Source organism: Peromyscus californicus, unplaced genomic scaffold, assembly GCF_007827085.1.
Source record: "Peromyscus californicus insignis strain IS unplaced genomic scaffold, ASM782708v3 Scaffold_8__1_contigs__length_139910024, whole genome shotgun sequence".
Classification (NCBI taxonomy): domain Eukaryota; kingdom Metazoa; phylum Chordata; class Mammalia; order Rodentia; family Cricetidae; genus Peromyscus; species Peromyscus californicus.
The window spans coordinates 128,211,970-128,237,428 of NW_026294606.1; the positions used below are offsets into that span (position 1 = coordinate 128,211,970).

Sequence of the window (25,459 nt, forward strand, 5' to 3'; positions counted from 1 at the left end):
TAGTGCCTGTCAGAACTGAGGGCACTGCTCGGTGGGTAAGAGTGCTTGCTGCAAAAGCGTAAGGACCTGAGTTCAAATCCCCAGAACCCACATTAAAAAGCTGGATGTGGCCCCATGGGTCTGTATCTCCACTGCTGTTGAGGTTGGAGACAGACCACTAGGGCGTGCTGGCCGCCAGTCAAGCTCAGGTTTGGTGAGAGACCCTGCCTCAAGAGAACACGGTGGAGAGTTATAGCTTAGGATGTCTCCTGTCCTCTGATCTCTGTGCACACCTGTGCTACCCTACCCCACACCACACATGCACACATTGCACCTATGCCATACCCACCCACAGCGCGCGCGCACACACACCACCTGTGCCAAACCATCCCCTCAGCACACACACACACACACACACACACACACACCACACACACACACACACCACACATTTTTAAATGACTATATTTGTTCTCATGGGTTTTTTCTTTCCAGATAGCCTTGAGGTGCTGGCTAGTAGATGTAATCGTTAAATGTTTTCAGCAATTTGACAGGTCAGGAGCTAAGAAGCATACTGAGCATACTGACTGTTCTTCTAGAGACTAGGGTTTGGTTTCCAGCACCCACATGATGGTTAAAAACTGTCTGCAACTGCCGGGTGGTGGCGGCACATGCCTTTAATCCCAGCACTTGGGAGGCAGAGGCAGGCGGATCTCTGTGAGTTCGAGGCCAGCCTGGGCTACAGAGTGAGTTCCAGGACAGCCAGGGCTACACAGAGAAAAACCCTGTCTCTGAAAAAAAAAAAAAAAAAAGAAGGAAAGAAAGAAAAAAAGAAAAAGAAAAAGAAAAACCAAAACCAAAACAAACAAACAAATAAACAAAAACCCCAAATGTCTGCAGCTACCATTTCAGAGGATCTGACACCCTTTCTGGCTCCAAGGGCTGTGCATGCACGTGATACACAGGCACACATGCACAGACACCCACATAAAATGAAATGAAATGATGGGGCTAGAGAAATAGTTCAGTGGTTAAGAGCAGTTGTTGCTCTTCCAGAAGACCTGGGTTAAGTTCCCAGCTCACAGCCTTTTGTAACTCCAGTTCTGACTTCTTCAGAAGGGTGGGACACAGACAGACATACAGCCAAAACACTCATACACATAAAATAAAATAAATCTAAAAGAAATTTTAAGTTTTTTGTTTTTTTTTAAATTTTGAGACAGGGTTTCTCTGTGTAGCCCTGACTGTCCTGGATCTCACTCTGTAGACCAGGCTGGCCTTGAACTCACAGAGATCAGCCTGCCTGTTTCCTGAGTGCTGGGATTAAAAGCATGTGCCGCCACCACCACCAGGCAGTAAAAATAAACATTTTTTAATTTGAATTTGAGGACATCGAGTTGACATCTCACTGACAGCTTGAAATCAACCAGAAATTGACAAACACCGCAAAGCAGAGCCATTTCCCCAGCTGGACCCCAGAGCAAGCACTGTGGCGGAGTTCTGTGGAGGCTGAGGCAGGCGGAGGGCAAAGTCAAGGCAGCTTAGACTAAGTGCAAGGGCGACCTGGCAGCTGAGTGAGACCGTCACACAGCAAAGCAGTGCTGCCAGGGAGGGCTAGCTCGCTGTCTGGGTGGGTAAAGGTGCTTGCCACCAAGCCTGAAAACTGCGCACAGCGCGCGGGTGTGTGTGTGTGTGTGTGTGTGTGTGTGTGTGTGTGTGTGTCCCTTCCTCCCTTCTTTCCATCCCTTTCCTTCTCTTCCTCCTCTTCCTCTCACTCTTTTTCCCTCCTCTTCTTCCTCGAGTCTCTGTCACCCTCTTCCATCTCTCCCTTTTGCCGCCAAAGGAAAAAAAAAAATAAGAAAAAAACCATATCACTAATCACTTCTCTGCAGGGGCAGAAGTGGGAGAGGGTTCACCACAGGTTCAAGACTGTTGGCTTCTTTTAAATTATTTTATTTTAAAACGATTTTTATATGTGCACGGGTGTCTGTGCACCACACGCATGCCCGGTGCCTGCACAGGCCAGAAGAGGGCATCAGATTCTCTGGAACTGGAGTTACTGATGGTTGTGAGTTGCCATGTGGGTGCTGGGAATTGAACCCGATCCTCTGGAAGAGCAGCCTGTGCTTCTCTGAGTCACCTCTCCAGCCCTAAGGCCATTCTTGTGTGTGCAGCAAATTCTAGGCAATCCAGAACTACAGAACAAGACCCCCATCTCACAATAATAGTAAATTGGGGCTGAGAGGCAGCCCAGTGGCTAAAAGCATTTTCTTCCTGTGCAGAGGACCCAAGTTCTGTTCTCAGCAGTCACATCAGCAGCACACCCTCTGGCTCAGCTCTAGGGGTTTTGACGCCCGCTTCTGGCCTGTAAATGTAGCACATGCACAGTGACATAAGTAAAAATATACACATAATTCTAAAATAATTTTTTAAAATTGAGCTTTTTAAGACAGGGTCTTACAATATAGCTCTGGCTGTCCTGGAACTCACTCTGTAAACCAGAATGGCCTCAGACTCACAGAGATCTGCCTGCCTTTGCCTCCTGGGTGATGGGGATTAAGGCTGTGAGCCATCATGCCTGGCAATAATAACAATAATAATAATAATAATAATAATAATAATAATAATAATAATAATTTTAAATCAAAGTGACACCTGTCACCTTAGCACTCAGGAGTCGGAGGCCAATCTGGGATATGCAGTCACTGGCTAATCCAGTACTGGGTAGGAATTCTGTCTTTATTGTTTTTTTTTTTTTCAGCAATGAGGATTGAACTCAGGACAAGTGCTCTACCACTCTATTAAAAAAAATCTATTTATTTGTTATTTGATGTGTGTGTGCCCGAATGAGTTTATGTGTAACATATGAATGCAGATGCCTCTGGAGGCCAGAAGAGGGCATCAGATGCCCTGGAACTGGAGTTCCGGGTGATCGTGAGCCCCCCAGGGTGGGTGCTGAGAACCAAATGCCTGTCTGCTCCCTGAAGAGCAGCAAGCATTGTGGCATCCCTCAGCCTCCCAGCCTGTCTATTTTTTTCAGACAGCGTCTCATTATGTTGCACAGGTTGGTCTCACACTTCTACATTCCCACAATCCTCCTGCCTCAGCCTCATGAGTACAGGGAGCAGAGCTGGCCCCCAGGATCCAGGGGAAAAGTCAAGGGTCACAGCTGTCCTGCAGGACAGTGACCTTGCTTTAAGGTGTGCTTTTTATTGTTGTTTATGTTTGTATATGTGCACGTATGTAGAGCGTGTACATGCAGGTCCCACAGGAAGCCAGAGAGGGATGTCAAATCCCTGTAACTGGAGTTATTGGCAACTGCGAGCTTCCTGCTTTGGGTGTGGGAAACCAAACTCAGGCCATCTGGAAGAGCAAGACACCTCTTATCTACTGTGCCATCCATCCAGCTCCAGTGAGATCTTGATGCCAGAGTTTGAGGCTAGCCAGGCTAGGAGATTCTGTCTATAGATAGGTAGGGAGGGAGGGAGGGAGGGAATAAGGAAGGAAGAAAGGGAGGGAGGGAGAGAGGGAGGGAGGAAGGGAGGAAGGAAGGAAGGAAGGAAGGAAGGAAGGAAGGAAGGAAGGAAGGAAGGGGAGGGAGGGAGGGAGGGAGGAAGGGAGGAGGTGGCTTACTCCTATGGTCCCAGCATTTAATAGACGGAGCACGAGAATTTCTCGATGAGGAGGATGACAGAGAGCTGAGCCGTGTCACCCTGTCTGCACGAAAGGTTATCTCTTTGCAAGGAGATGGTAAAGGTCAGGTTGCCAACTACCTCCCCTCTGCTAGGAAGATAACTCAGGTCAGCGGGCGAGGCTGAGAGCCAGCCTGTATAAATGGGGGCACAGAGGTGGTGCAGAGGGAGCCACCTCGGTCGCAGGCATCTCAGTTGAGCATGGCAACGCTCGGGCTGCTGCTGCTGGCTTCCTGGGCTCTCACTGGGACTCTGCAGCTGCAGGCTGAGGCCAGGCCAGCGCCCTACGGAGTGAAGCTGTGTGGCCGCGAGTTCATCCGAGCGGTCATCTTCACCTGTGGGGGCTCACGATGGCGCCGGGCAGACATCTTGGCCCACGACTCTCTGGGTGAGTGTGTGTGTGTGGGGAGGGGGCAATCAACCTGGAACAGGTGGCCAGGTGGGCACAGAGCCATGTATGAGCCAGGCCTGGTGCACACTGAACTTCCAAACACTTCAGAGGTGGTGGCAGAAGTTTCCTGCATTTAAGAGCAGCCTGGGCTCCAAGGTAAGACCCAGTTTTAAAAATTCAAAGGAAAGCCGGGCAGTGGTGGCGCACGCCTTTAATCCCAGCACTCGGGAGGCAGAGCCAGGCGGATCTCTGTGAGTTCGAGGCCAGCCTGGGCTACCAAGTGAGTCCCAGGAAAGGCGCAAAGCTACACAGAGAAACCCTGTCTCGAAAAACCAAAAAAAACAAAAACAAAAAAATTCAAAGGAAAAAAAGGGAGGTGTGGAAGAATAGAGTTCCTGTCTACCTATATGCAGTGGGAACACCTCTGCCTGGCCCTTTAGCTTCCCCAAGACCAGGGTGGTACAATTATAAGGTTGAGACAGCTGGAAGCCAGCCATTCTGGGTTTACCAACAGGAGAGGGGAAGTGAATCACCAAGCCACCCTTTCCCAAGTCCCGGCTGTGTGCGGCGTGGCTCCAAGCACGGAGCAGACATGCCACGATCCGGAGGTGCCTGACAGGTGAGGGCGCAGCAGGGTTTTTAGCCTAGTCAGCAGAGGGGCTGGAGGGCTTGATTTTGCTGCCTTCTGTACTCTCTGGCCCCTGTTCCCCCTTGCAGAGACTATTCACAGTGGGTGAGACCTGGCGGAACTCTTTACAGGGTAGATGTTTAGTGTGGTTGGAGTAGGAGAGGCCAGGAGAGTGCAGCTCCTTAGAGGCAAGGGAAATGATGAAGGCTCACACTAGAATCCCACACTCTGGGAAGCTAAGGCAGGATGGTCATGAGTTCTAGGGCAGCCTGAGACCCTGTTCTCAAAAAACAAAAATGGAGGAAGATGATGGTGGTGATGGAGTGATGTATGGGTGAATGACGAACATATAGATGGATGATGGATGTGTGTGCAGACAGGAGTGTGCCTGGGTTAAAACAGTAGGTCTGGGGCCGAATGGCTGTGTCCTTACGCAAGCTCATTGAGGAGCCACCGTCTCATTTGGATAGTAGGTGGCAATCACAGCTCAGTGGCTGTCACTGAGTGGACCGAACAAGTTAATGTGGTAAACGATCAAGGCAGTCAATAAATGATCAATGTTCATTTGAGGCCCAGCGTGTATCCAATATTATTGTGCTTTTACTGGCGTTAAGTCTCCCACTCGTGATAAAACCAAAGAGAGTAGGAGCTATTATCCCCTCCCCACACACACACACTTCGTGGAAAAGAAAAGAAAACTGAGCCACAGAAAAGTAATCTCATTTATGATTCTAATTTAGGGAGCCTAGCTTCCAAATGCATACGTTCATCTACATGAAATCCGTGACAGGAAAGTCAGGTTTAGTATTGAAACTGGTAACAGAGCCCAAGACTTCAAGAAATAAAATTCTAAACAGCCACCTTGATCCTCAAGACCAGAGATATAACCCGGTCAGACAGGAGCTGACATTCTGAGGTGGCAGCTCTGAGTCCTAACGCTTCCTCCGCTTTGCAGGGGACTTCTTCCCGGATGCAGAAGGCAACACGGACCACTTGGCCAGCGAACTGGACGAAGCTGTGGGCTCCAGCGAGTGGCTAGCCCTGACCAAATCCCCCCAGGCCTTCTATGGTAGTCGACCCAGCTGGCAAGGGTCGCCTGGAGCGGTTAGGGGCAGCAGAGATGTCCTGGCTGGCCTTTCCAGCAGCTGCTGCGAGTGGGGCTGTAGCAAGAGCCAAATTAGCAGCTTGTGCTAGGATCCTGATGGGGAAGCGTGCGTGCGGTGCCTCCAACCTGCGATGCTCACGAGCATTCCCACAGGCAAAGCATTCATTGAAGCCTCCGCGGTCTCCTTACAGACCCTCTGCCAAGACGCTGTGTGCCAGCCTATTCCCACCTTGCTCCGGGCCACACTCCGACCTAGCCAAACAGAAACTTGATCTTCGTGGCTGAGTTCTTCCCCTCCCCAACCCCAGCCCCAGAGAGCCTGGCTGCAGCCAAGTGCCCACCTATCCAAACTGACCACCCTGAGCACCCGCGCCCTGTGCGGACCTAATTGCCGCGCTGTTTCCCGGCCAGGCCAGTGTAACCTGCCCCCTGCTCCTCTCCCTTCAGTCTCCAACCCAAAGCACTCTGCTGCAGACCCCAGGGCTGGGGACGCGGGGGGCCCCCAGTACTCAGACTTTCCCACCACAAAATAAAGGTTCAGTTCCGAGCATTTGCACGCGTGCGTGTCATTGTTGGGGGTGGGCGGATTTGGGGACTTCCCGCCAGGGGCGGGGTGTCTTCCTTCTCGAAAGCTGCAAGCCCCAGGCCTGGAGGTGTCTGTTGTCGCTGGGAGCCATGAGCGGGCCCCGGGTTGCCAGCCTCACGCCTTTGGAGCTGCTGCTGCTGCCGCTGCTGCCGCTGCTGCCGCTGCTGCTCGGGACGCAGCCCCAGGGTGAGAGGCTTCGTGAGTGCCAGTTTGGGATCACAGTTTTAGGGCGGCGGGGAACAGGCGACAACAGGAGGTAGCAGGATGGGGAGGGGCCCGGGAATGGCTCTGCGCCATCCCAGCACGTGCCAGGCCCTGGGCTCCGGTCCCACACCCTCGCAGTACCGGAGAAAAGACGCATCCACAGTCTGGCATGTTTAGGCCCCGAGAACTTGATCATGGCCCTCCCGGCACTCTGCGCCCCCACAGGCAGCCCTGGTCCACTGCAGTGCTACAGCGTCGGACCCCTTGGGATCCTGAACTGCTCCTGGGAATCTCTGGCCAACCTGGAGACTCCACCTGTGCTGTATCACCAGAGTCAGAAGTAGTGAGTAACCTGGAGTGGTCTGGGGAAACTGAGGCACGGGGAGTGGCCACTCAGATTTCAACTGGATTTGGTTAAGAGGACCCCCGAATCCAGCTACTGGGAATTCCTTCCACACTTTCAAGACCCTCAACCTGGTCCCACTCATTTCCTTACTGCATAAACTCTGGATCAGTCATTTTCCCTCTTTAAGTGTGCTCCCCCCACCAAACGACAGTAATGACGACACGTGCCTCCCACGATTGATTCTGCCCATCAGCGAGGGAGGCACATGGCAAAGGAAAAATGCTTAGTACTAGGAAGCAGGTTTATATCGCAGACATCAGGCAGATCGCTTGGCTTTTTGGAGCAGTTTAGTTCACTCTGTGAACACACCAGTCTAAGATGGCATGGTGGCACACACCTTTAATCCCAGCACTTGGGAGATGGAGGCAGGAAGGTCAGGAGTTCAAAGCCAACCTCAGCTTCATAATCAGTGGCCCGCCTCAGCTACATGAAATCCTGTCTCCAAAAATTAATTAATTAATTAATTAATTAATTAAAAATTGGTCTAGTGTTTGGAATCACAACAATGAAAGCTGGTCCTGATGGGGTGCAGGGTGCAGATGTGTGCAGATGTGTGTCTGGAAACTCCATTTTAATTGGGCTAAGCAGAGGACAGTGAAAGGGCTTTGGGAGGAGGGATGGAGGAGGGCGTGTTTTCTGAGACAGGGTATCACTGGGTGAGGCTGCCCTCTGACAATACTCGTGCTTCCGTCTCCGGTGTGCTGGGATGACAGGTGTGACGGTCCCCTGGTCCCCTGCTGAGCTCTTTCACCGTGTGCACGTATTGCGCACATTGTAGAGAAGGAATGGAGAGGTTAAGTCATCATTTGCCTCAGGCCACACCACTTTGAAATAGAGCAGGGCTTCAAACACCAGCAGAGCAGATTGAGGGCAGGAAGTCGGTACAGGGATGCTCGGCCTGTGCCAACGTGTGTCTCTCCCCTGCATGTCTCCTCACAGCCATTCCAATAGAACCCAGGAGGTGAAGGTGCCTTCCAGGCAGAGCTGGGTGACCATTCCCCGGGAACAGTACACCATGGCCGACAAACTCCTCATCTGGGCGACCCAAGATGGCCAACCACTCTGGTCCCCTGTCTTTGTGAACTTGGAAACCCAAAGTAACACAGTGGGAGGGTGAGGCACAGGGGTGGGAGGGTGGCTGCAGGCCCTGGCTCAGTGCACTCTGGCCTCCTATTTGCAGTGAAGCCAGACATGCCCAGCTTCTCTGATGTGGAAATTTCTGAGGATGAACCCCTAGAGGCCACTGTGCTGTGGGAACCACCCCCATGGCCAACTCATAAGGTTCTCATCTGTCAATTCCAGTACAAAAGATGCCAGGAGAAAGAGTGGACCCAGGTGAGTGTACGGGGTGGCTGGGGCAGGCTTCCTTCCCATGCCGTCTCCAGTAGGTGAGATAGCACCCCAAGTCCCAGAGAGCACAGGTCCATTTGTCACCTGTTACAGAATCCCCCCAAACTCACACAGACAGCCTCGCAAGCAACTTTTTCATTTGTTTCTTGTTTTTGAGATAGAGTCTGTCTGTGTAGCCATGCAGCCAGCCAGGCTGGCCTGAAAGCTGCGATCCTTCAGCCTCAGCTTCCTGAGCTCTGGGGCAGCAGGCTTCATTGCTACCTCTAGCTACTGCCTGGGTATCTTTTCGTGAGTGTGGGGGCCAGTGAGACAAGCTTTCACTGTGTGGTCCTGGCTAGCCTGAAACTCACAGAGACTCACCTGCCTCTGCCCCCCCCCCCCCCCCCCCCGTGTCAGGATTGAAGGGTGTACCACCACACCTGGCCTGCATGACTGTCTTGATCAGTTAAAAATTTTGTCTCAGGCTGGAGAGATGGCTCAGTGGTTAAGAGGACTGGCTGCTCTTCCAGAGGTCCTGAGTTCAATTCCCAGCACCACATGTCAGCTCACAACCATCTGTAATGAGATCTGGTGCCCTCTTCTGACATGTAGATGTTGTTCGAATTTAAGATGGTCTTATAATAAAAAAAAAAAAAAAACAACCCAGGGCCAGATAATGAGGTAAAAGCTGAAAGATCAGAGAAGCAGAGCAAGCCACAGCCAACCTCACCTCGCCAACTCCTCAGTCGATCCTGTTTCCTCAGCCTGAAATCCTGAGTCCTCACCGGAAAGGATCTCAGCTGAACTGCTTTAGTTCCTGTTTCCTCACGCCTTATAAACCTTTCTCGGTCCAGCCAGGTCACTGGGATTAATGGCGGGTGTGCTTCCCAGTACTGGGATTAAAGGTGTGTGCCACCACTGCCTGGCTCTGTTTCCAGTGTGGCCTTGAACTCACAGAGATCCAGAAGAATCTCTGACTCCAGAGTGCTAGGATTAAGGGTGTGTGCCACCACTGTCTGGCCTCTATGTCTAATCTAGTGGCTGGCTATTTCCTCTGATCCCCAGGCAAGTTTATCAGTGTATACAACATATCACTACATGTAGGTATACATGCAGAACACCCATACATAACATATAAATATATAAAATTTAAAATAATTTTTTAAAAATTTTGTCTCAAAATAAACAAACCATAGACAATGGCTGGGAAGGTTGCTCAGTAGTCTAAGTGCTTGACACACAACATGAGGTCCTGAACATGGTCCCAGCACCCACACAAAAAAGACAGGCATGGTGGACTGTGTCACCTCAGCAGAGGCAGAGGCGGGTGGATCTCAGGACTTACTGACCATCCAGCCTAGCAAATGAGTCAGTGAGAGACCCTGCCTCAGAAACGAAGTGGAGGCTAGTGAGACAGACAACGGAGTGGGTGAAGTGAGGCGAGCTTTGTGACCTGAGTTTGCTTTCTGGGACCCACAAAAAGATGGCAGGAGAGAACTTACTCCATACTTGTCCACTGACTGCCTCCAGAATATACACTTGTATACATAATAATTAGAATTTAAAAATAATAAGATGTTGAGCTATGGGCTGGAGACATGGCTCAGCAGTTAAGAGCACTGGCGGCTGCTCTTCCAGAGGTCCAGAGTTCAATTCCCAGCAACTACATGATGACTCCTAGCCATCTGTAATGAGATCTGGTGCCCTCTTCTGGCCTGTAGTCATACATGCAGGCAGAACACTGTATATACAATAAATAAATAAATAAATCTTAAAAAAAAAAAGAACATGCATTTACTGTGTTTTTAAAAAATGATATTGAGCTACAGAGGAAGACATTTGACATCAACACCTGAACACACACACACTCTCTCTCTCTCTCTCTCTCTCTCTCTCTCTCTCTCTCTCTCTCTCTCTCTCTCTCTCTCTCTCCCAGGGCTTGCTGTAACTTCTCAGTGTTAGAGGGCTAGCCTGTGCCAGACCCAGGATCATAGCGTTGGAAAGAGGAAGTCTCCTCTGCACAGAGGGCTACCCCATCACTTTCCCCATTCTTTTCCCAGCTGGAGCCACAGCTGAAGACAGACCTACTGACTCCTGTTGAGATGCAGAACCTGGAACCTGGCACCAGCTACCAGGTGTCCGGCCGCTGCCGCGTGGAGAGCGGATATCCATGGGGCGAGTGGAGCCCGGACCTGTCCTTCCTGACGCCGTTCTTGGGTGAGGATGTCTCCATTTGTCTTGCACTCCTGGGCCTCGGCCCACCGTAGGCCAGGCAGCCGTGTCCATCTAACTCTCCCCGCTTTTCCTCGTCCTCATCAGCTCCTGAAGATCTGTGGGTATCGGGCACCGTCTGTGAAACATCTGGCAAAGGGGCAGCCTTGCTTCTCTGGAAGGTAAACTGCAAGTCCGAAGGTAGTTAGTTCCCTGCAGGGGTCTGGGAACGCCCAAGCAGCGGTGGCTTCCTCTGCTGCCCCCTGGAGGTTACTTCCTGGATTGCAGAGGTCTCTTGCTGTGCTGGGTGAGGCAGAAGTCTCCACCTAAACCGTGAGAGATCTGAGGTGTTGGGTGGAATCCAGTGTCCCAGGGAGGAGACAGCAGATATGAAAGTCTAGGCTCAGGACATGATCGCAATGCAGCTTGGCAAGTTGTAACACTAGTGCTGTAGATCCCGTGCTGCCATCAAACAGGTGGTAGAGGACCATGTCATAGTCCTCCTGATTCCAGGTGGCCCACGCTTGTGATTCCAACTACTCAAAAGACAGAGGCAGGAAGATTGCATGTTCAAGACCAGCCAGAGTGAGTTCAAGGTCAGGGCATCTTAGTCTGAAAAGCAAAAAAAAATTAAAAAGGGAGCTCGGGGCTGGAGAGATGCTGAGCAGTTAAGGGCACTGGCTGCTCTTCCAGAGGACCCGGGTTCAATGCCCAGCACCCACATGGCAGCTCAGCACTCTCTGTAACTCCAGTTCCAGGAGATCTTACACCCTCACACAGACACACATGCAGGCAAAACACCAATGCACGTGAAATAAAATAAAACTGTGGAGGGCTCAGTGACAGAACACTAGGAGGGAATGTGTGAGGTCCCAGGCTTCATACTCAGCAATGAAAAAATATACTATCGAACATCTAATGTCTGCTAGGCATGGCTGAACTCTGCAAAGAATAAAACATATATGACCCTTGAGCCACACAACTGCCATCCATTTAGTTCCACATGTGTTTATGCATGCATACACGCAGGTATGTAGGGGTGCATGCATTTGAATGCATGTATGTGTATATGCACATTTACATGCAGGTGTGTAAATGTATGCATGCAAGTAAAAGCATGTATGTGTGTACATGTGTGTGTACATTTATACTCTCTAACTCACAGAGATCCACCTGTCTCTGTCTCCCAAGTGGTGGTATTGAAGGTATTAGACATTGCTCCTTGCTGGAGTTTTCTGGAATCACTTAAACTATTACACATTTCCATCCTTGTAAGTTTCCACTGGGGAGGAAGTAACAAAGCCACAAGGGAGGGAGCCGGGGGTGTGCAGCAGGGCAGGAGTCTTTCATGAATATTTCAAAGCTCTTAGGTCCTGCCGGGTTGCAGTCCAGAAGTACAGCTTCCCTGGGATGTCTGAGGTCATGGATTCTGTCTGCCGCACTGCATGAGCCAGATGTGACGTGCTGGCAATGAGAGGTGGAAGCAGGAGGAGAGGGGCCAACAGTTCAAGGTCACCCTTGCTGTATACTCAGTTTGAGGGCTCTGTTTGTGACGTCCTGTTTCAACAAACAGAGAGAGACAAGGGTGGGGTGCTGAGGGAGGCCTGAAAGGCCGAGTTCAGGCTCAGGAACTGTGTAGAAAGCTGGCTGTGGAGCTGGAGAGACGGCTCAGCCCTGGCTGCTCTTCCAGAGGACCCGGGTTCGGTTTCCAGAACCCGCACCTCAGCTCACAACCAACTGTAGCTCCAATTCCAGAGCATCCAACGCTTTCTTCAGGACTCTGAGGGTACACTCACACACACGCAGTCAAAACACCCCTACACACAAAAAACATGTGAACAAACCTTTTTTGTTTGTTTTGAGACAAGCTTTCTCTTGCAGCCCTGGCTGTCCTGAAACTCACTCTGTAGACCAGGCTGGCCTGGAACTCAGAGATCTGCCTGCCTCTGCCTCTAGAATGCTGGGATTAAAGGCTTGTGCCACCATGTCTGGCTAATAAATCTTAAACAAACAAACAAAGCCACAATAAGCTGGGTGTTGTGGCATGCATCCCAGCACTCATCCAGTGAGAGGGATGGAGACAGAAGAGTCCCCTAGCTCTTGGACCAGCACAGTGGCAGAAACGGTGAGAGACACCACTTAAACAAGATGGAAAGAGAAAGCCAACTCCTGAGAAACTGTCCTCTGACCCACACATGTGCCACGGCAGCGCGCGCGCGCGCACACACACACACACACACACACACACACACACACACACACACACACATAAAATAAAAAAGAAAAGAATTTGGTATTTAAGATAAAGGTTTGTGGGGCTGGAGAGTCGGCTCAGGAGAGCTTACTGCTCCTGCAGAGACTGGGATCTTGACACTAAGTGCCCACATCAGGCTGCTTTCAACTGCTCATAACTCCAGCTCCAGGGAATCCTCTGGCTCCTTGGGTACTGAAGTCATGTGTACATACCCAACACACATATGCTCACGCGTGCGCGCGCGCACGCACACACACACACATGCACACACACACATACAATCTTGAAAAAAGATAAATATCTGTGCATGTGTGTTAGTATGTGTTTAGGTGTGTATATGAAGAGGCTGAGGACTCTTATCTTTCCTCAGGCTCTGACCACCATGTTTTTTTTTATTTTTTACTTTTCCTGTGGCTTGCTAACCAGGGTAGGCTGGCTGGCCAGTGAGTCCCAGGGATCCACCTGTCTCTACCTCCCTAGCGCTGAGGTTACAAGCATGCCACCATGTCTGGCTTTTTAAACATGTGTGCTGAGATTGAACTCGGGTCCTTATTCTTGCACAGGAAGCCCTTTACCAACTGAGGTTGGTAAATGCTCCAGAGATGAGCATTTTCAAAAAATCCAGTCAGCACACTCAAGTGCCAAGACCAGGGTGGTGTTGTTTTGTTTGTTTTTTAAGTCTTGTCTGATTGCTGCTTCCTAAGCCGGGATTAGTGAGAGCAGAACGGGGCAGGGCCGTAAGTGCACAGTCAAAGCTATTTTATGCAGTCAGTACCCTGCTTGCTACACATTGACTTTTGTCTCCTAAGACAGGGACACATGTAGCCCAGGCTGGCCTCAAACTGTGGCAACTCCTCCTGCCGCTGCCTCCTGAGTCCTGAGATTCTAGATATGAGCTACCACGTCAGGCTCCTTAGATTTCAGACCCTCAGGGTGTCTCCTTTCCCTCCCCAGCCCTCCACTGTAAACCTCTGTAAACTTCTCCGAGGCTCAGTGTCTGCATCCATGAACTGGGCCTCCCATGCTGCCACACTGCCTGACTTAGCCATTATAAATAGTGGACACTCAACACAATGGGGGGATGCTAACCTCAACCTTTCCTCCCCTCAGGACCCAGGACCCTGTGTGCAGGTGACTTACAGAGTCTGGTTTGGGGTTGGAGATGTTACCACGACTCAAGAAGAGGTCCCTTGTTGCAAGTCCTCCATCCCCGCACTGATGGAGTGGGCTGTGGTGTCCACTGTCAACACTACCAACGGGCCAGTTCTCACCAACCTGTCTTTGGTCTGCTTGGGTAAAACAATGTGAACATCCTCTGTCCAATTCCTTAGGGGACAAGACAGACTTCCTGAATGAACAGTCAAGATGTCTCCTCCTGCTTCCAGCTCCAGAATCTGCCCCCCATGATGTGGTCGTCAGAAGCATTGATGGGAGCCCAGGGCTACTGGTGACCTGGCGACAAGGGACCAGGGAACCGTGGGAGTATGTGGTGGACTGGGCTCGAGATGGTGACAGCCTGGACAAGCTCAGCTGGATCCATCTCCCCACTGAAAACCTCAGCGCTTCGTTACCAGGTTAGGCCCTGGGACCCCTGGGATCCCATCTCCTGGTACCTGGGGCTGGACACTTATAAAGAGATTGCTTTAGCTCAGTTTTGGAGGACCCAGAACATGGTGCTGACTCTATGGGTCGATTTCTCGATGGTGCCCTGGTGGGAGTCTGTGCCAGAGAGGGATTACCTGCTGACACAGGAAGCCAGATAAGGTTCAGATTGTAGCATTATGGGGGAAAACTCCAGATGCCATCAAAGGCTTCTAGACTGAGGCCTGATATTTGGACGAGTGTCTCAGGTATGAAGGAAGAAAATGAGGCAGTGGGGGAGACACAGAAGTGAGATGTTGAAGCTTACGTGTGCACTGGATGGAAAGAGAGAAGTCCTAGCCCATGGTGGTCTACATCTGAACTGAGGAGGCTGAGGCAGGAGGATCACTACTAATTTTAGGACAGCCTGGGTGAGGGGGTGAGAGGGGGGAAGGGGGAGAATGAGGGAGGGGAAGGGAAGGATGGAGAGAGGGAGGGGAAGAGGAGACAGGAAGACCAAAGGAACGAGGAATGAGGGGGCGTGTGGAAGGAGGGGAGAAAGAGAGAGAAGAACTCTGGATAATGGTTCTGGAACATTCCTTCTTTGGCCCACTTCGCGGGCACAGCAGTTTAGAGGCAGGCCCTCAGGAGCCTGACTCCCTTGAGAGGAGTGTCCTCAGTGAAGGCCTGTGTCCATGCCTCTCTTTACTGGTAATTTTATTACCCGGCCTTGGGGCAAAATCCCACTGTGGTCACTGATGGAGAAGCATTACCTGACCACAAATGCTGGAGAATCAAGGCCCCTCAGGAACAGCCCTGACCAGCGATCAAGAGGGCTGAGCTCTGCTCTCCGTTTCTCACACCCAGCCGCAGAACCTCGCTTCCCGACTTTGGGGACTTACTTATTTTATTTTGTTTTTATTTGCTTATTTTTTTGTTTTCATTTTAGGTTTTTTGAGACAGAGTTTCTCTGTGTAGCCCTGGCTGTGCTGGAACTCACTCTGTAGACCAGGCTGGCCTTGAACTCACCGAGATCCACCTGCCTCTGCCTCCCGAGTGCTGGGATTAAAGGCGTGCACTGCCACCACCGCCCGGCGTCACCGGTGCAACTTTGGACTTCACTCGGAGACACATCTCACAGCAGACTCCCTGACCCTCTGGCTCTTACAGTCTTTCTGCCTTTCTGCCTCTTAGTCGGTGCCCGTGAGCGAAGGCTCAGGAGTGATTTGTAGGTGTATCTGTTTGAGACTGGACTCCACAACTCCATGTGTTGTTTGGTTTTATTCTTAAGATTTTTAAACAGTTTAATTATGTGTCTGTGTGTATGTGCGCACGGGTGCAGGTACTCTCAGAAGTCTCTGAAGCTGGAGTCATACCCATGGTGCTGGAAAGCAAACCTGGGCCCTCTGTAAGCACAGTATGCTCTCTTACCCATGAGCTAACTCTCCAACCCTTATTTTATTTAATTTCCTCTCTCTCTCTCTCTCTCTCTCTCTCTCTCTCTCTCTCTCTCTCTCTCTCTCTCTGAGACAGGGTTTCTCTGTGTAACCCTAGCTCCCCTGGAACTCACTCTGTTAACCAGATTGGCCTCAAACTTACCTACCTCTGCCTCTCAAGTGCTGGGATTAAAGGTATATGCCACCATGCCTGCCTTCTTATCTCCCCCCCCCTTTTTTTTATAATTTTTTAAATATTTTTTTTTCCGGAGCTGAGGACAGAACCCAGGGCCTTGCGCTTGCTAGGCAAGCGCTCTACCACTGAGCTAAATCCCCAACCCCATAAACTTTTAAAATTATTATTTATGAAGCCGGGCGGTGGTGGCGCACGCCTTTAATCCCAGCACTCGGGAGGCAGAGCCAGGCGGATCTCTGTGAGTTCGAGGCCAGCCTGGACTACCAAGTGAGTTCCTGGAAAGGCGCAAAGCTACACAGAGAAACCCTGTCTCGAAAAACCAAAAAAAAAAAATTATTATTTATGCATATGGGTGCTTTGCCTGAATGAAAATATTTTCCAAGTGTGAACAGTACCCATGGAGACCAGAAAAAGGATCTAGATCCCCCTGAACTGGACATACAGATGGTTGTGGCTGCCATGTGGGTGCTGGGAACTGAACCTGTGTCCTCTAGAAGAGCAGCCAGTGCTCTTAAGCACAGAGCCACCTCTCCAGCCCTTTAATCCCGTTTTCAGTTTTGAAACAGTGTCTCACTGTGCAGCCCTGCCTGGCTGGAACTCCCTGTGTAGACCAGGTTGGCTTAGATTAAAGGTGTGTATAACTACACCCAGATATTATTTTAGTTTTCACTCTATTCTTTTACCCTCCCCTCCAATACTCTCCTGTATCCCAGGGTGCTTGAATTCACTAGCCAATGATGCTCTTGAACTTCTGCCCCTCCTGTTTCCACCCCTCAAGTGATGGGATGACAGGCATGTGGCCCTACACCAGTGCCTTTAATCCTGGCACTCAGGGGGCAGAGGTAGACAGGTCTCTGTGAGTTCAAGGCTGGCCAGGACTATATAGTATGACCCTGTATGAAAAATAAAGAGTCTGGAGAGACGGCTCAGTGATCAAGAGACATATCGCTTTTATTGAGGACCTCAGTCGGGCTTTGTGCAAGCCAGGCAGGCACTCTACCAACTGAGTCACACCCTCAGCCCTGCTCTTTAGTTTTGGAGGCAGGGTCTCTCTGTGCAGTCCAGCCTCAGAGTGCCACAGGTTCAAGTCACTGCACACAGCTGGGGCTTGTCCCTGCCTGTGCTGTTTACAGCTTGCTTTCTCTCCCTTCAGTCTCGGGTCTCATCTGGCTGCGCTTTGTGGAACAGCCTCCCCCAGGGGCCCAAATGACAGCTCCTGTAAGTGAGCTCTGCCCTGGGGAGGGAGAGCCAGCTGTAAATGTTCTCTTCTTCCTGTTCCCTCCAGGGGATTTCGAAGGAGGGGTCCCCTATCGAATTACAGTGACTGCAGCCTTCCCAGAGGGGTTAGCTGCTGCACCCTCAGTTTGGGGATTCACAGAGGAGTTAGGTAAGGAGTGTCACTGGAGGGTGCGGCCGGGCTTCACGAACTGCACTAGATACTGACACACTGGGTTTCTTCACAGTACCCCTTGCTGGGCCAGCAGTTTGGCGACTCCAGGATGACCCCTCAGGGACACCTGCTGTGGCATGGGGAGAGGTACCAAGACACCAGCTCCGAGGCCAGGCCACTCACTATACCTTGTGCATACAGGGCAGAGATCTCCCCACCGTCTGCATGAATGGTGAGCTTCCTGCCTCCTGTCCCTTCCTCTATCCCCAAAGCTCCACCTGTCATCTACCCTGTCCCTACCTTCTCCGCACCTGGGAATTCTATGTCACCAAGTTCCCAGAGGACAATAACAGTCTTGGCTACTGCTGAAAGGCTTACCGAGACACTAAAGGTGAAGGCTCCAGTCTGTCATATTTCATTAAGTGAAAAGTATAAAAAGGATCACAGCTTCTGAGATGGCTTTGTTTTTGATAAAAAGCACTGAGCAAAACCAAGGCTCAGACATGTCAAGAGAAATTTCTCTCAGTGTTAACAGGGCTTGTAGGACTGCTTGTGATTTTTATTTCCTTGTGCTACCCTTGAGATATTTTACTGTAATAACAAATTCCTGAGGCTGGAGAAAGGTTCAACAGTTAAGAGCTCTGACTGCTCTTGCAGAGGTCCTGGGTTCGGTTCCCAGCACCTACATAGCTGCAGTCTCTGTCCTCCAGTCTCAGAGGCTCTGGTGCCCTCTTCAGGTCTCCATGGGTACTGCATGGAGTACTGCATGGCTAAACACCCATACCCATAAGAAAAAAATCTAAAAGAGCAGATTCCTTTATAAAAGTATTGTTATTGGCTTGGGGTAGTACCTCAGCATAGCGCTCCTGTCTAGAATCCCCAGTGAGGGTCTGGAGTGTGGCTCAGCAGTAGAGCAAGTGTTCAGCAGGTACAAGGCCCTCGGTTTTATCCCCATCACTGAAGAAACAAAACCATTATTCTTTTCTTCCTAACCATAGAAGTTATCTGAACTTGTTACAAATTCTGCCTCACAGGCCTGTGAAATGACTCACCAAATTAATACTCCTGCCATTGAGTCTGATGGGCCTGAGTTCAATCCCCGGAACTCACATGGTCAAAGGAGAGAACCAACTCCCACATGACCTCCACACTTATGCCATCACACACAGAGACTGAGTAAATAGTAACTGAGTCACCATGGGGACACTTCAGGGACATCAGTACCTCCTCTTGCTCCCCATTCAGAAAGTGCAGCTTTCTCGAATACTGTGCACACGTGGTTACAGTGGGTCTGGGAAACTTGAATTTTTTGTTTGTGGAGACAGGGTCTCACTTGATCTCAACCCGACCTGGAAATTGCATTCTGAGAAACTGGAATGACGGGGCACACTTCCGTGCCCTTGACAATCCCCTTCCCTCCTCAGGGCTGGGGTTCAAACTCAGGGCCTTGTGCATGGGAGGCAGCACTCAGGCAGCTGACTTCCCGGTGGGAGATTCACAGGCATAGACAACTGAGCTAGCATCTAATCAGCCACGTGACGGTTAGAGCTGTGCCCAAAATGAGGGTCCATTTTAAATGAGGGGTCAGAAGATTGGTTAAGGAAGTGTGACACTGGACAAAATTTACAGACCAGGAGCTATGAGATGGCCCCTACCACGAAGCCCAAGACTCCTATGGTGGAATGGGTGGTGAGAAATGACCCCTGACCTCCTCATGTGTGCCATGGCATGCTTATGGGCAAGCCCCCCAGAAAATAATAGAATGTCATGTAAATAAATAAAGAAAACTGAGACAGAGCCATGTGGAAAGTCGCACGGAGGAAGGGTTGTGTGCAAAGGCCCCAGGGCATGATTATTGCTCCCCCAACTCCTCTGCTCCTGTCCTTCAGTGAGTTGTAATACCCAGACGGTCACTCTGCCCAGCCTTCACTGGGGTTCCTTCGAGCTGTGGGTGATGGTGTCCACTGTTGCAGGACAGGGCCCACCGGGTCCCAGCCTTTGGCTTCACCTACCAGGTATGAGGTGGGGATGGGGCTGCCTGCCCACTCCAGGTTAGGGGTGTCTTGAAGTCCTAACGTGGGTTTCAATGGTGGAGAGCCTTCTAATGGAGAGGATATGTATAGGATATGTATAGGATAGTCCTGAGGATGGAACCCAGGACCACACCCCAAGTCTACCTCAGGACACTTTGCTTCTTCTAAATGCTGTTGTATTATCCAGCAATATATATCTGGAACAGCATCTCCCCAACCCTGACTGTGCCTGTCAGCACACCCCTATGCCTCTTCTTCATGATGGCTGCCCCTTCAGCCCCACCCATGCCCAGACCCCTTGTTCAAGATGGCTGTGTAGTCCTACCTGTTCTCCCCACCCACAGATAATGGGGTCATGTGGAAGATTCTGCCTTGGGTCCTGTCCCTGTGGGGCTTGATCCTGATGGGCTGTGGCCTGAGCCTGGCCACCTCCAGGTAAGACCGTCAGATATGGGATCTCTACCCTGGTGGGGGTTCAGCAGCTAGGCCTTGGATGGGTGGCCTTGGGGCTCAGGAAGTTCATGGATTCTAGCAACATGTTTGCCACTGGGTCCCTGCTGGCCAGGTGCCCCCGCCAGCGACACAAGTTGATTCCCCAGTGGATCTGGGAGAGGGTTCCTGACCCTGCCAACAGCAATTCTGGGCAGCCTTACATAAAGGTGAGAAAACGCTAACTGTGGGGACACCACTCTCCCACTGGAGGATGCTGGGGCAGGTGGGAGGGCAGGACTACTGAGTTCCCAGCCTCCGTCTCCCCAGGAGGTGAGCCTGCCCCAGCCACCCAAAGACGGACCCATCCTGGAAGTGGAGGAAATGGAGCTAGAGCCCATTATTGAGTCCCCTCCAGCCTCTGCCCCTCTTCACTCTGGGTATGAGAAACACTTCCTACCCACACCAGAGGAGCTGGGCCTCGGGCCTCCAGCCCCCAGGTTCTAGCCTGTGTCCCTATCTTGGGTTAGACTTTTTTATTTTTAGTTTTTTGAGGCAGGATCTCACGACGTAGCCTTGGCTGGCCTGGAACTCACAGAGATTCACCTGGTTCTGCCTCCCAAGAGCGGAAATTAAAGGCTGTGCCGCCATGCCCAACCGACTGTGGTTTCTGGCTTCTGCACCATTGACATCTTTTTGTTGCTGTGGAAGAATTAATATTCTCACTGGCCCAACCCTTTTGTTGTTGTTTTCTTTACTGTGTCAGAGTCTTGATATGTAACCAAGGCTGGTCTCAAGCCTGTGATCCCCCTGCTGCTGCATCCCCAGTGCTGGGATCATAAGTGTGTGTCGTCATCTCACCCAGCCACAGCCTTTGCTGCTAGTAAGATCGACTTCCGAGGAGCAAATAAGGAGGTGATTCCATGTCAAAAGGCACATTCCAGGGCCTAGAGAGACGGCTGAGCAGTTGGGAGCCCTTGTTTTCACACAGAAGACCACAGCCTGGTTCCCTGCCCTTGCAGAGGACCCAGGTTCAGTTCCCAGCACTCACAGGGTAGCTCAGAATCACCTACAACTCATTCTAGGGAACCCAACGCCCTCTTGTGGCCTTAGTGAGCACTGCATACACATGGTTACTTACGCCCGGGCAAAACACTCACATAATATAAAAATAAATAAGCCAGGCAGTGGTGGCACACGCCTTTAATCCCAGCAATTGGGAGGCAGAGGCAGATGGATCTCTGAGTTCAAGGCTAGCCTGGTCTACAGAGTGAGTTCCAGGACAGCTAGGGCTACACAAAGAAACCCTGCCTTGAAAAACCAAAACCAAAACCAAACCAAAACAAAAAAAGACACACAGACTGCCAGATTGCCTTAACATTTAATTTTCAAGTATAAAGGCTTCATTGCAGAAGGGAGTCAGGGCCACGGGCAGTGGGCAGGGAATCTAAAAGCCCAGGTGTGAATAAACACAGGGGCTGCTGGCTCCTGGGTACCACTGCCAGTCCTATGGTACCCTGTCTGTGCCTGGGACCTTCTGCTGGATGCCAGGCAGCGAGGTAGCTGTGAGAGGAAAAGGGTGCTGGGCGGCAGGTGTCGGCTCACATGACCACACAACACTGGCACGTCTTTTGCTTAGGGCCACCAGCCTCTTTGGCCTCAGCTACCTCAAGCTGCCGGGCAGGTGCATAGGTAGGTGCAGGGTGGTCACCAGGGTTGGTGCTGGACACCTCCTGATGGAGCAGTGCCTGGCCTTCCACAGGCTGCTCCGGGGCTGGGGTCTCTGACAAGAGGGGGGTGGCATCCCCGGGAGGATCCTCACTCTCAGCACAGGGCTGAGGCTCCCTGGCTGTCTCTTCCACTGGTCCTTCTTGCTTCTCCAGGCCCTGCAGTCCTTGCTCCTCTGACGTGGGCTCCTCCTGGACACAAAGAGGGGTCCCTGGCTGGCTGGCGTCCTCCACCCGAAACCCTGCTCCTTCATTGGATCTGCCTTGCTCTCCTGGACTCACCTCCTCCTTGGCGCCTGGGGTCTTCTCTGCCTCTGCTAATTGTTCCTCGCCTCCTGGCTCTCCTTCCAATAGTTTCTCGCTTCCTTTAGTTTCTTCATCCAATGAGCTCTCGCCTCCTGGCTCTCCTTCCAATAGTTCCTCGCTTGTTTTTGACTCCCTGTCCAAGGAGCTTCCGCCGTCTCTCTCCTCCGCTGATGGCGGCTCACTTCCTTTTCTCTCTGGCTCCAGTGGGCCCTCTGTTTTTTTCTCTGCCGCCAGTGGCTTCTCCGTGGTGTCTGGCTCTTCCTCACCTCCTGTTTTCACTTCCAGTGCCTCTTCACTCTCCTTCCCTTTCACTGCCCACTGTTCCTCCTCTGCTGCTCTCTCAGCCTGCAAAGGGCCCTGGCTGCCTTTATCCCCCTTTTCTGCCTGGCTTTCCTCTCTTCCCTGGGCTGGCTCTGGCACCTCAGCAGCCCCACCCCGCTCTGCCCCAAGCTTTTCTGCCATTGCCCTCTCTTCCATGCCCTCTGATTTCTCCACTTCTCTCCTCTCCACCTCCCAGGACTCTTCACTCCCTCTGGGCTGTGCTCCCATCAAAGCCTCGCGTCCTCCCACACAGCCGGCCCCTGGGGGTGCTTCTAAGCCCTCCATCAAGAGCTCCTCCCAGTCTTCACTGAGGGCTGCTCTCTCCACCCAAATGAAGGACCCCTCCTCTCCTCCAGGGTCCCCCTGCCCAGCACCCTCAGGACTATCTCTAGAAGCACCTTCCTCTTTCCTGGAAATTTCTGCCTCAACCTGCTCCTGGAGCCTTGGGGAACTGATTTGTGTGGCCTCTGCATTCCTGCCTGACTCCCCTGTGACATCAGGATCACTGCCTCCCAGCCCCTCCCAGACCACTTCCACCACACCCCTGCTCTCCTTCACCCAAGTGGGGAGCTCAGGGCTGCTGGTGCCCTGCCTAGCCCCGATGGCCTCGAGGACCACCTCTTCCACCTTAGCCTCCAGCTCCATGCCCGTGGGGTCTGTGGCACTGTTCTCAGTGGCCCGAAGCCCAGCCCAGTCCACCTCTACCACCCCATCTCCTTTGGCCTTAGTGACACTCGCTGCCCCTAGGCTCAGCTGCTCTGGGAGGGGGCTATGCTCGGGGCAGGGGCCGTTGGCTTCTGGAGAGGCCTCTGTGGCCTCAGGGGATGGCCTCAAGGCTGGCAGAACCTCAATGAGCTCCTTCCTGGGATCAGAGGGGGACTCAGGGGACATGCCCACTGGACCAGCTGGCAGGGAAGTTCTCTTGTCCACATCAGTGAGGCCTGGGGGAATCAAAGGAGGGGAGGGCAGAGTGGTCAGGACGATGGGGGACGAAGAGGACCCTCACCACAGATTCTTTTGGGTCAAGTGAACTGGTGGTGACTGTACCCCAGACCTTGGGATTCCAATACTTGCCTGCAGGACATGCCTCCATGGTGGGCTGAGAGAGAGGGCGGGGCCCCTGCAAATGCAATAGAGACAAGGTCAAACGGCCTCGGTTTCTACCGCCCAGGTATGTTTTTGCTCTACCTGCTTAACCAATGCTATGTTAACGCTTCCTTGGCCAGCTTCTGAGGTTGTCCTAGACAAAGGATTTGGGGGGAGGGAGGAAGTGCTGGTGTGGAACCAGGGCCCTGGTCCACACAAGGCCAGCGTAGTACAGCTGAGCCATATCCCCAGCCTGAAAAGACCTGATGCGATCAGACGGGAAGAGGGAAGTGATAAACAGAACAACCAATAAATACACAGTGTTTGCACACTGGAAGGGGGAGAGGAAGAAGCAGCGATGGGAAGAAGCCGGGAGAGGTCGGGGGTGTAGGGGGTGACAGTGTTTCCTGTAGAGACAAGCCTGGGCGTGGCTTCTGGAGGCGTGCAGGGTGGGGTATGCTCTGTCCAGAGTGCTGAGTTGGAGACCGTTGTTCCAGGCTAAGGAACAGGAACAGCACTGCCCCGTGATCTAGACACGGAAAGGGAATAGGAAAGAGGCAGTGTGACAGCATGGAGTGACAGGGAGAGATGAAGAAAGGCCTGGGGCAGCTGCTCACATCTGCACGCACACAAACTCCCTTTGTGATCAAGGCATGGTGGTGGACGCCTGTAACCCTGCCACTGGCAAAGCTGAAGCAGGAAGACAGTGAGTTCTAAATTATAACTTCACTGGCCCCCCAAAGGCACTTCTTAGTTGGTGTTCCCGTTTTAGGGATAAGGAAACTAAGGTCTAGACAAGAAAAATCAACCTGCACAGAACACAGCAAAGTAACCGTGAATAGATTTGACTGCACACCAAGGCAGAGGCTGCATTTGAGAGAGCACACCTCTGCTGAGTCCCGGTCTAACGCTGCTGGCCACACCCCCTCCTCTCCACCCCTTCCAGCCCCTGCTCACCTCTCTGCGCCAGGAGGGCCTGCCAGCAGGTCTGTGTTGGGCACCTGTGGACGCACTTTGCAACAACTGCAGCTGTGACTGGAGTCTGAGGGAGAGAGGGGGGCTGCTGGAAGCGGGGCCGGACTAAACCTGCTCCATTTCTGAAGGCTGTCAAAGGCTGGGGCATGGCTCAAAAGCAGGCATTCCCGACTCACGAAAACAAGCTGTCTTCCAGGTTACGAATTCGAGCCTGGGCCTGTCCCTCAGGCGACTGTGGGTCCTTGGAGGCCAGGTCCTCCGGCCGCTCTGGCCCTTCAGCCGCCCCATCCATGAGCCAACGTTCTCGGAGAGATTTCCTCTGGACATGGGAAGAGAGTCCGGAGCTAGCCACGGGAAGCCTGCCTCCCCACCCATTGCTTGCAAACGCCCAGAGGGCACATCCCTCAGGCTGGGAGACATGCCCATATCTCGTCCCCCAACACCATGCAAGCAAGCAGCCTTCCCAAGCAGAGGCACACAACCATCATCCTTCCAGCCTGCCAAGCCAGAAAGACCTCCCAATGCGCCCCTCTCCGCCCCAGCGTTGGCCTAAGTCTCCTCTCATCACCGCCAAACGGGGAGAAGCCCTCCACCTTCCCCATACTCTTCCAGAGTGGGGCGGCTGTCTCCATGGCTACCTTTCGCCCGCCTCCTCTCCATCTCCCCCTCCCCAAATTGGACAGAGGTTCCTATTGTCTCTCAACCGGCCTCACAAAGATAACCCCACTTCACCGCCGGGGCTGGACGGGAGTCGCCAACCTTGAGCCGCTCCACGCGGAGTTTCTCTTCCTCCAGCTCGCGACGCGCAGCGCCGATCTCCTCCTGCAGCCGCCGCTTCTCCTGCGCACACACGTCCCAGAGCTGCGGGCGGCCCGGTGCCGCCGTTTGCCCGCCTCCGCCCGCCTCCTCGGGGCTCCCGGGGCTCCCGGGGCGTCCTCCCGCGGGCGGGGGCCGCAGAGCGCTGACTCAGCAGCGGGAGGGGCGGGGCGGGGCGGGACCAGGCGGCCGCGCCCTGATGCTGCGGAGGCCGGGCCCACGCCCAATGGTGGTCGGAAGATGGGGGCGTGGGGCGGGGCTTAGGAATGGGGACTAGGGTTTTGGACCTCTGGGATGGGGAGGATGGCCAGACGAGGTGCACACGTTTGTAGCCCCAAGACTCAGGAGGCAGGAGTAGGATGGTCTCCCTGAGTTCCA

At 52.4% G+C, this 25,459-nt stretch overlaps 3 protein-coding genes across 7 annotated transcripts; 2 read left to right on the forward strand and 1 right to left on the reverse strand.

The window, feature by feature from the left end:
* Positions 1-3,620: 3,620 nt before the first annotated feature.
* Rln3 (relaxin 3) lies at positions 3,621-5,887 on the forward strand. The gene is made up of 2 exons (XM_052728545.1): positions 3,621-4,059; positions 5,646-5,887. Exons 1-2 carry the CDS (start codon positions 3,873-3,875, stop codon positions 5,882-5,884), a joined length of 426 nt encoding a protein of 141 aa, XP_052584505.1. The 5' UTR covers positions 3,621-3,872; the 3' UTR covers positions 5,885-5,887.
* A 3-nt stretch (positions 5,888-5,890) lies between these two features.
* Positions 5,891-20,584, forward strand: Il27ra (interleukin 27 receptor subunit alpha). 2 transcript variants are annotated; one of them, XM_052728539.1, is made up of 15 exons: positions 5,891-6,567; positions 6,811-6,928; positions 7,931-8,088; positions 8,172-8,326; positions 10,381-10,537; positions 10,640-10,713; positions 13,896-14,079; positions 14,171-14,359; positions 17,284-17,385; positions 17,462-17,620; positions 19,278-19,403; positions 19,766-19,856; positions 19,987-20,080; positions 20,181-20,290; positions 20,397-20,584. In XM_052728539.1, the coding sequence occupies exons 1-15, from the start codon at positions 6,471-6,473 to the stop codon at positions 20,422-20,424; spliced, it is 1,842 nt and encodes a 613-aa protein (XP_052584499.1). In that variant the 5' UTR covers positions 5,891-6,470; the 3' UTR covers positions 20,425-20,584. The 2 variants fall into 2 exon arrangements, with proteins under 2 accessions (XP_052584499.1, XP_052584498.1); XM_052728538.1 differs by having other exon boundaries at positions 20,181-20,584.
* A 635-nt stretch (positions 20,585-21,219) lies between these two features.
* On the reverse strand, positions 21,220-25,230 carry Palm3 (paralemmin 3). Of its 4 annotated transcripts, XM_052728542.1 has the most exons (7): positions 25,025-25,157; positions 24,442-24,584; positions 24,248-24,332; positions 23,279-23,324; positions 21,973-23,145; positions 21,860-21,909; positions 21,220-21,769 (listed from the first exon to the last, which is right to left on the reverse strand). In XM_052728542.1, exons 2-7 carry the CDS (start codon positions 24,555-24,557, stop codon positions 21,452-21,454), a joined length of 1,788 nt encoding a protein of 595 aa, XP_052584502.1. In that variant the 5' UTR covers positions 24,558-24,584; positions 25,025-25,157; the 3' UTR covers positions 21,220-21,451. The 4 variants fall into 4 exon arrangements, with proteins under 4 accessions (XP_052584502.1, XP_052584500.1, XP_052584501.1 ...); XM_052728540.1 differs by having other exon boundaries at positions 21,220-21,909; XM_052728541.1 differs by having other exon boundaries at positions 21,860-23,145.
* Between the last annotated feature and the right edge of the window lie 229 nt (positions 25,231-25,459).

Excerpts from the sequence above, each read along its gene's own strand:
- Rln3 (XM_052728545.1), top strand. The coding sequence starts at position 3,873 with ATGGCAACGCTCGGGCTGCTGCTGCTGGCTTCCTGGGCTCTCACTGGG. Across the intron at positions 4,060-5,645 it reads CTTGGCCCACGACTCTCTGG|GGGACTTCTTCCCGGATGCA; the intron begins GTGAGTGTGTGT and ends TCCGCTTTGCAG.
- Il27ra (XM_052728538.1), top strand. The coding sequence starts at position 6,471 with ATGAGCGGGCCCCGGGTTGCCAGCCTCACGCCTTTGGAGCTGCTGCTG. Across the intron at positions 17,386-17,461 it reads GGGATTCACAGAGGAGTTAG|TACCCCTTGCTGGGCCAGCA; the intron begins GTAAGGAGTGTC and ends GTTTCTTCACAG. Across the intron at positions 17,621-19,277 it reads CCCCACCGTCTGCATGAATG|TGAGTTGTAATACCCAGACG; the intron begins GTGAGCTTCCTG and ends CCTGTCCTTCAG.
- Palm3 (XM_052728543.1), bottom strand. The coding sequence starts at position 24,557 with ATGGATGGGGCGGCTGAAGGGCCAGAGCGGCCGGAGGACCTGGCCTCC. Across the intron at positions 24,333-24,441 it reads CTGGAAGACAGCTTGTTTTC|ACTCCAGTCACAGCTGCAGT; the intron begins GTGAGTCGGGAA and ends TCTCTCCCTCAG. Across the intron at positions 23,325-24,247 it reads GGCCCTCCTGGCGCAGAGAG|GGGCCCCGCCCTCTCTCTCA; the intron begins GTGAGCAGGGGC and ends TTGCATTTGCAG.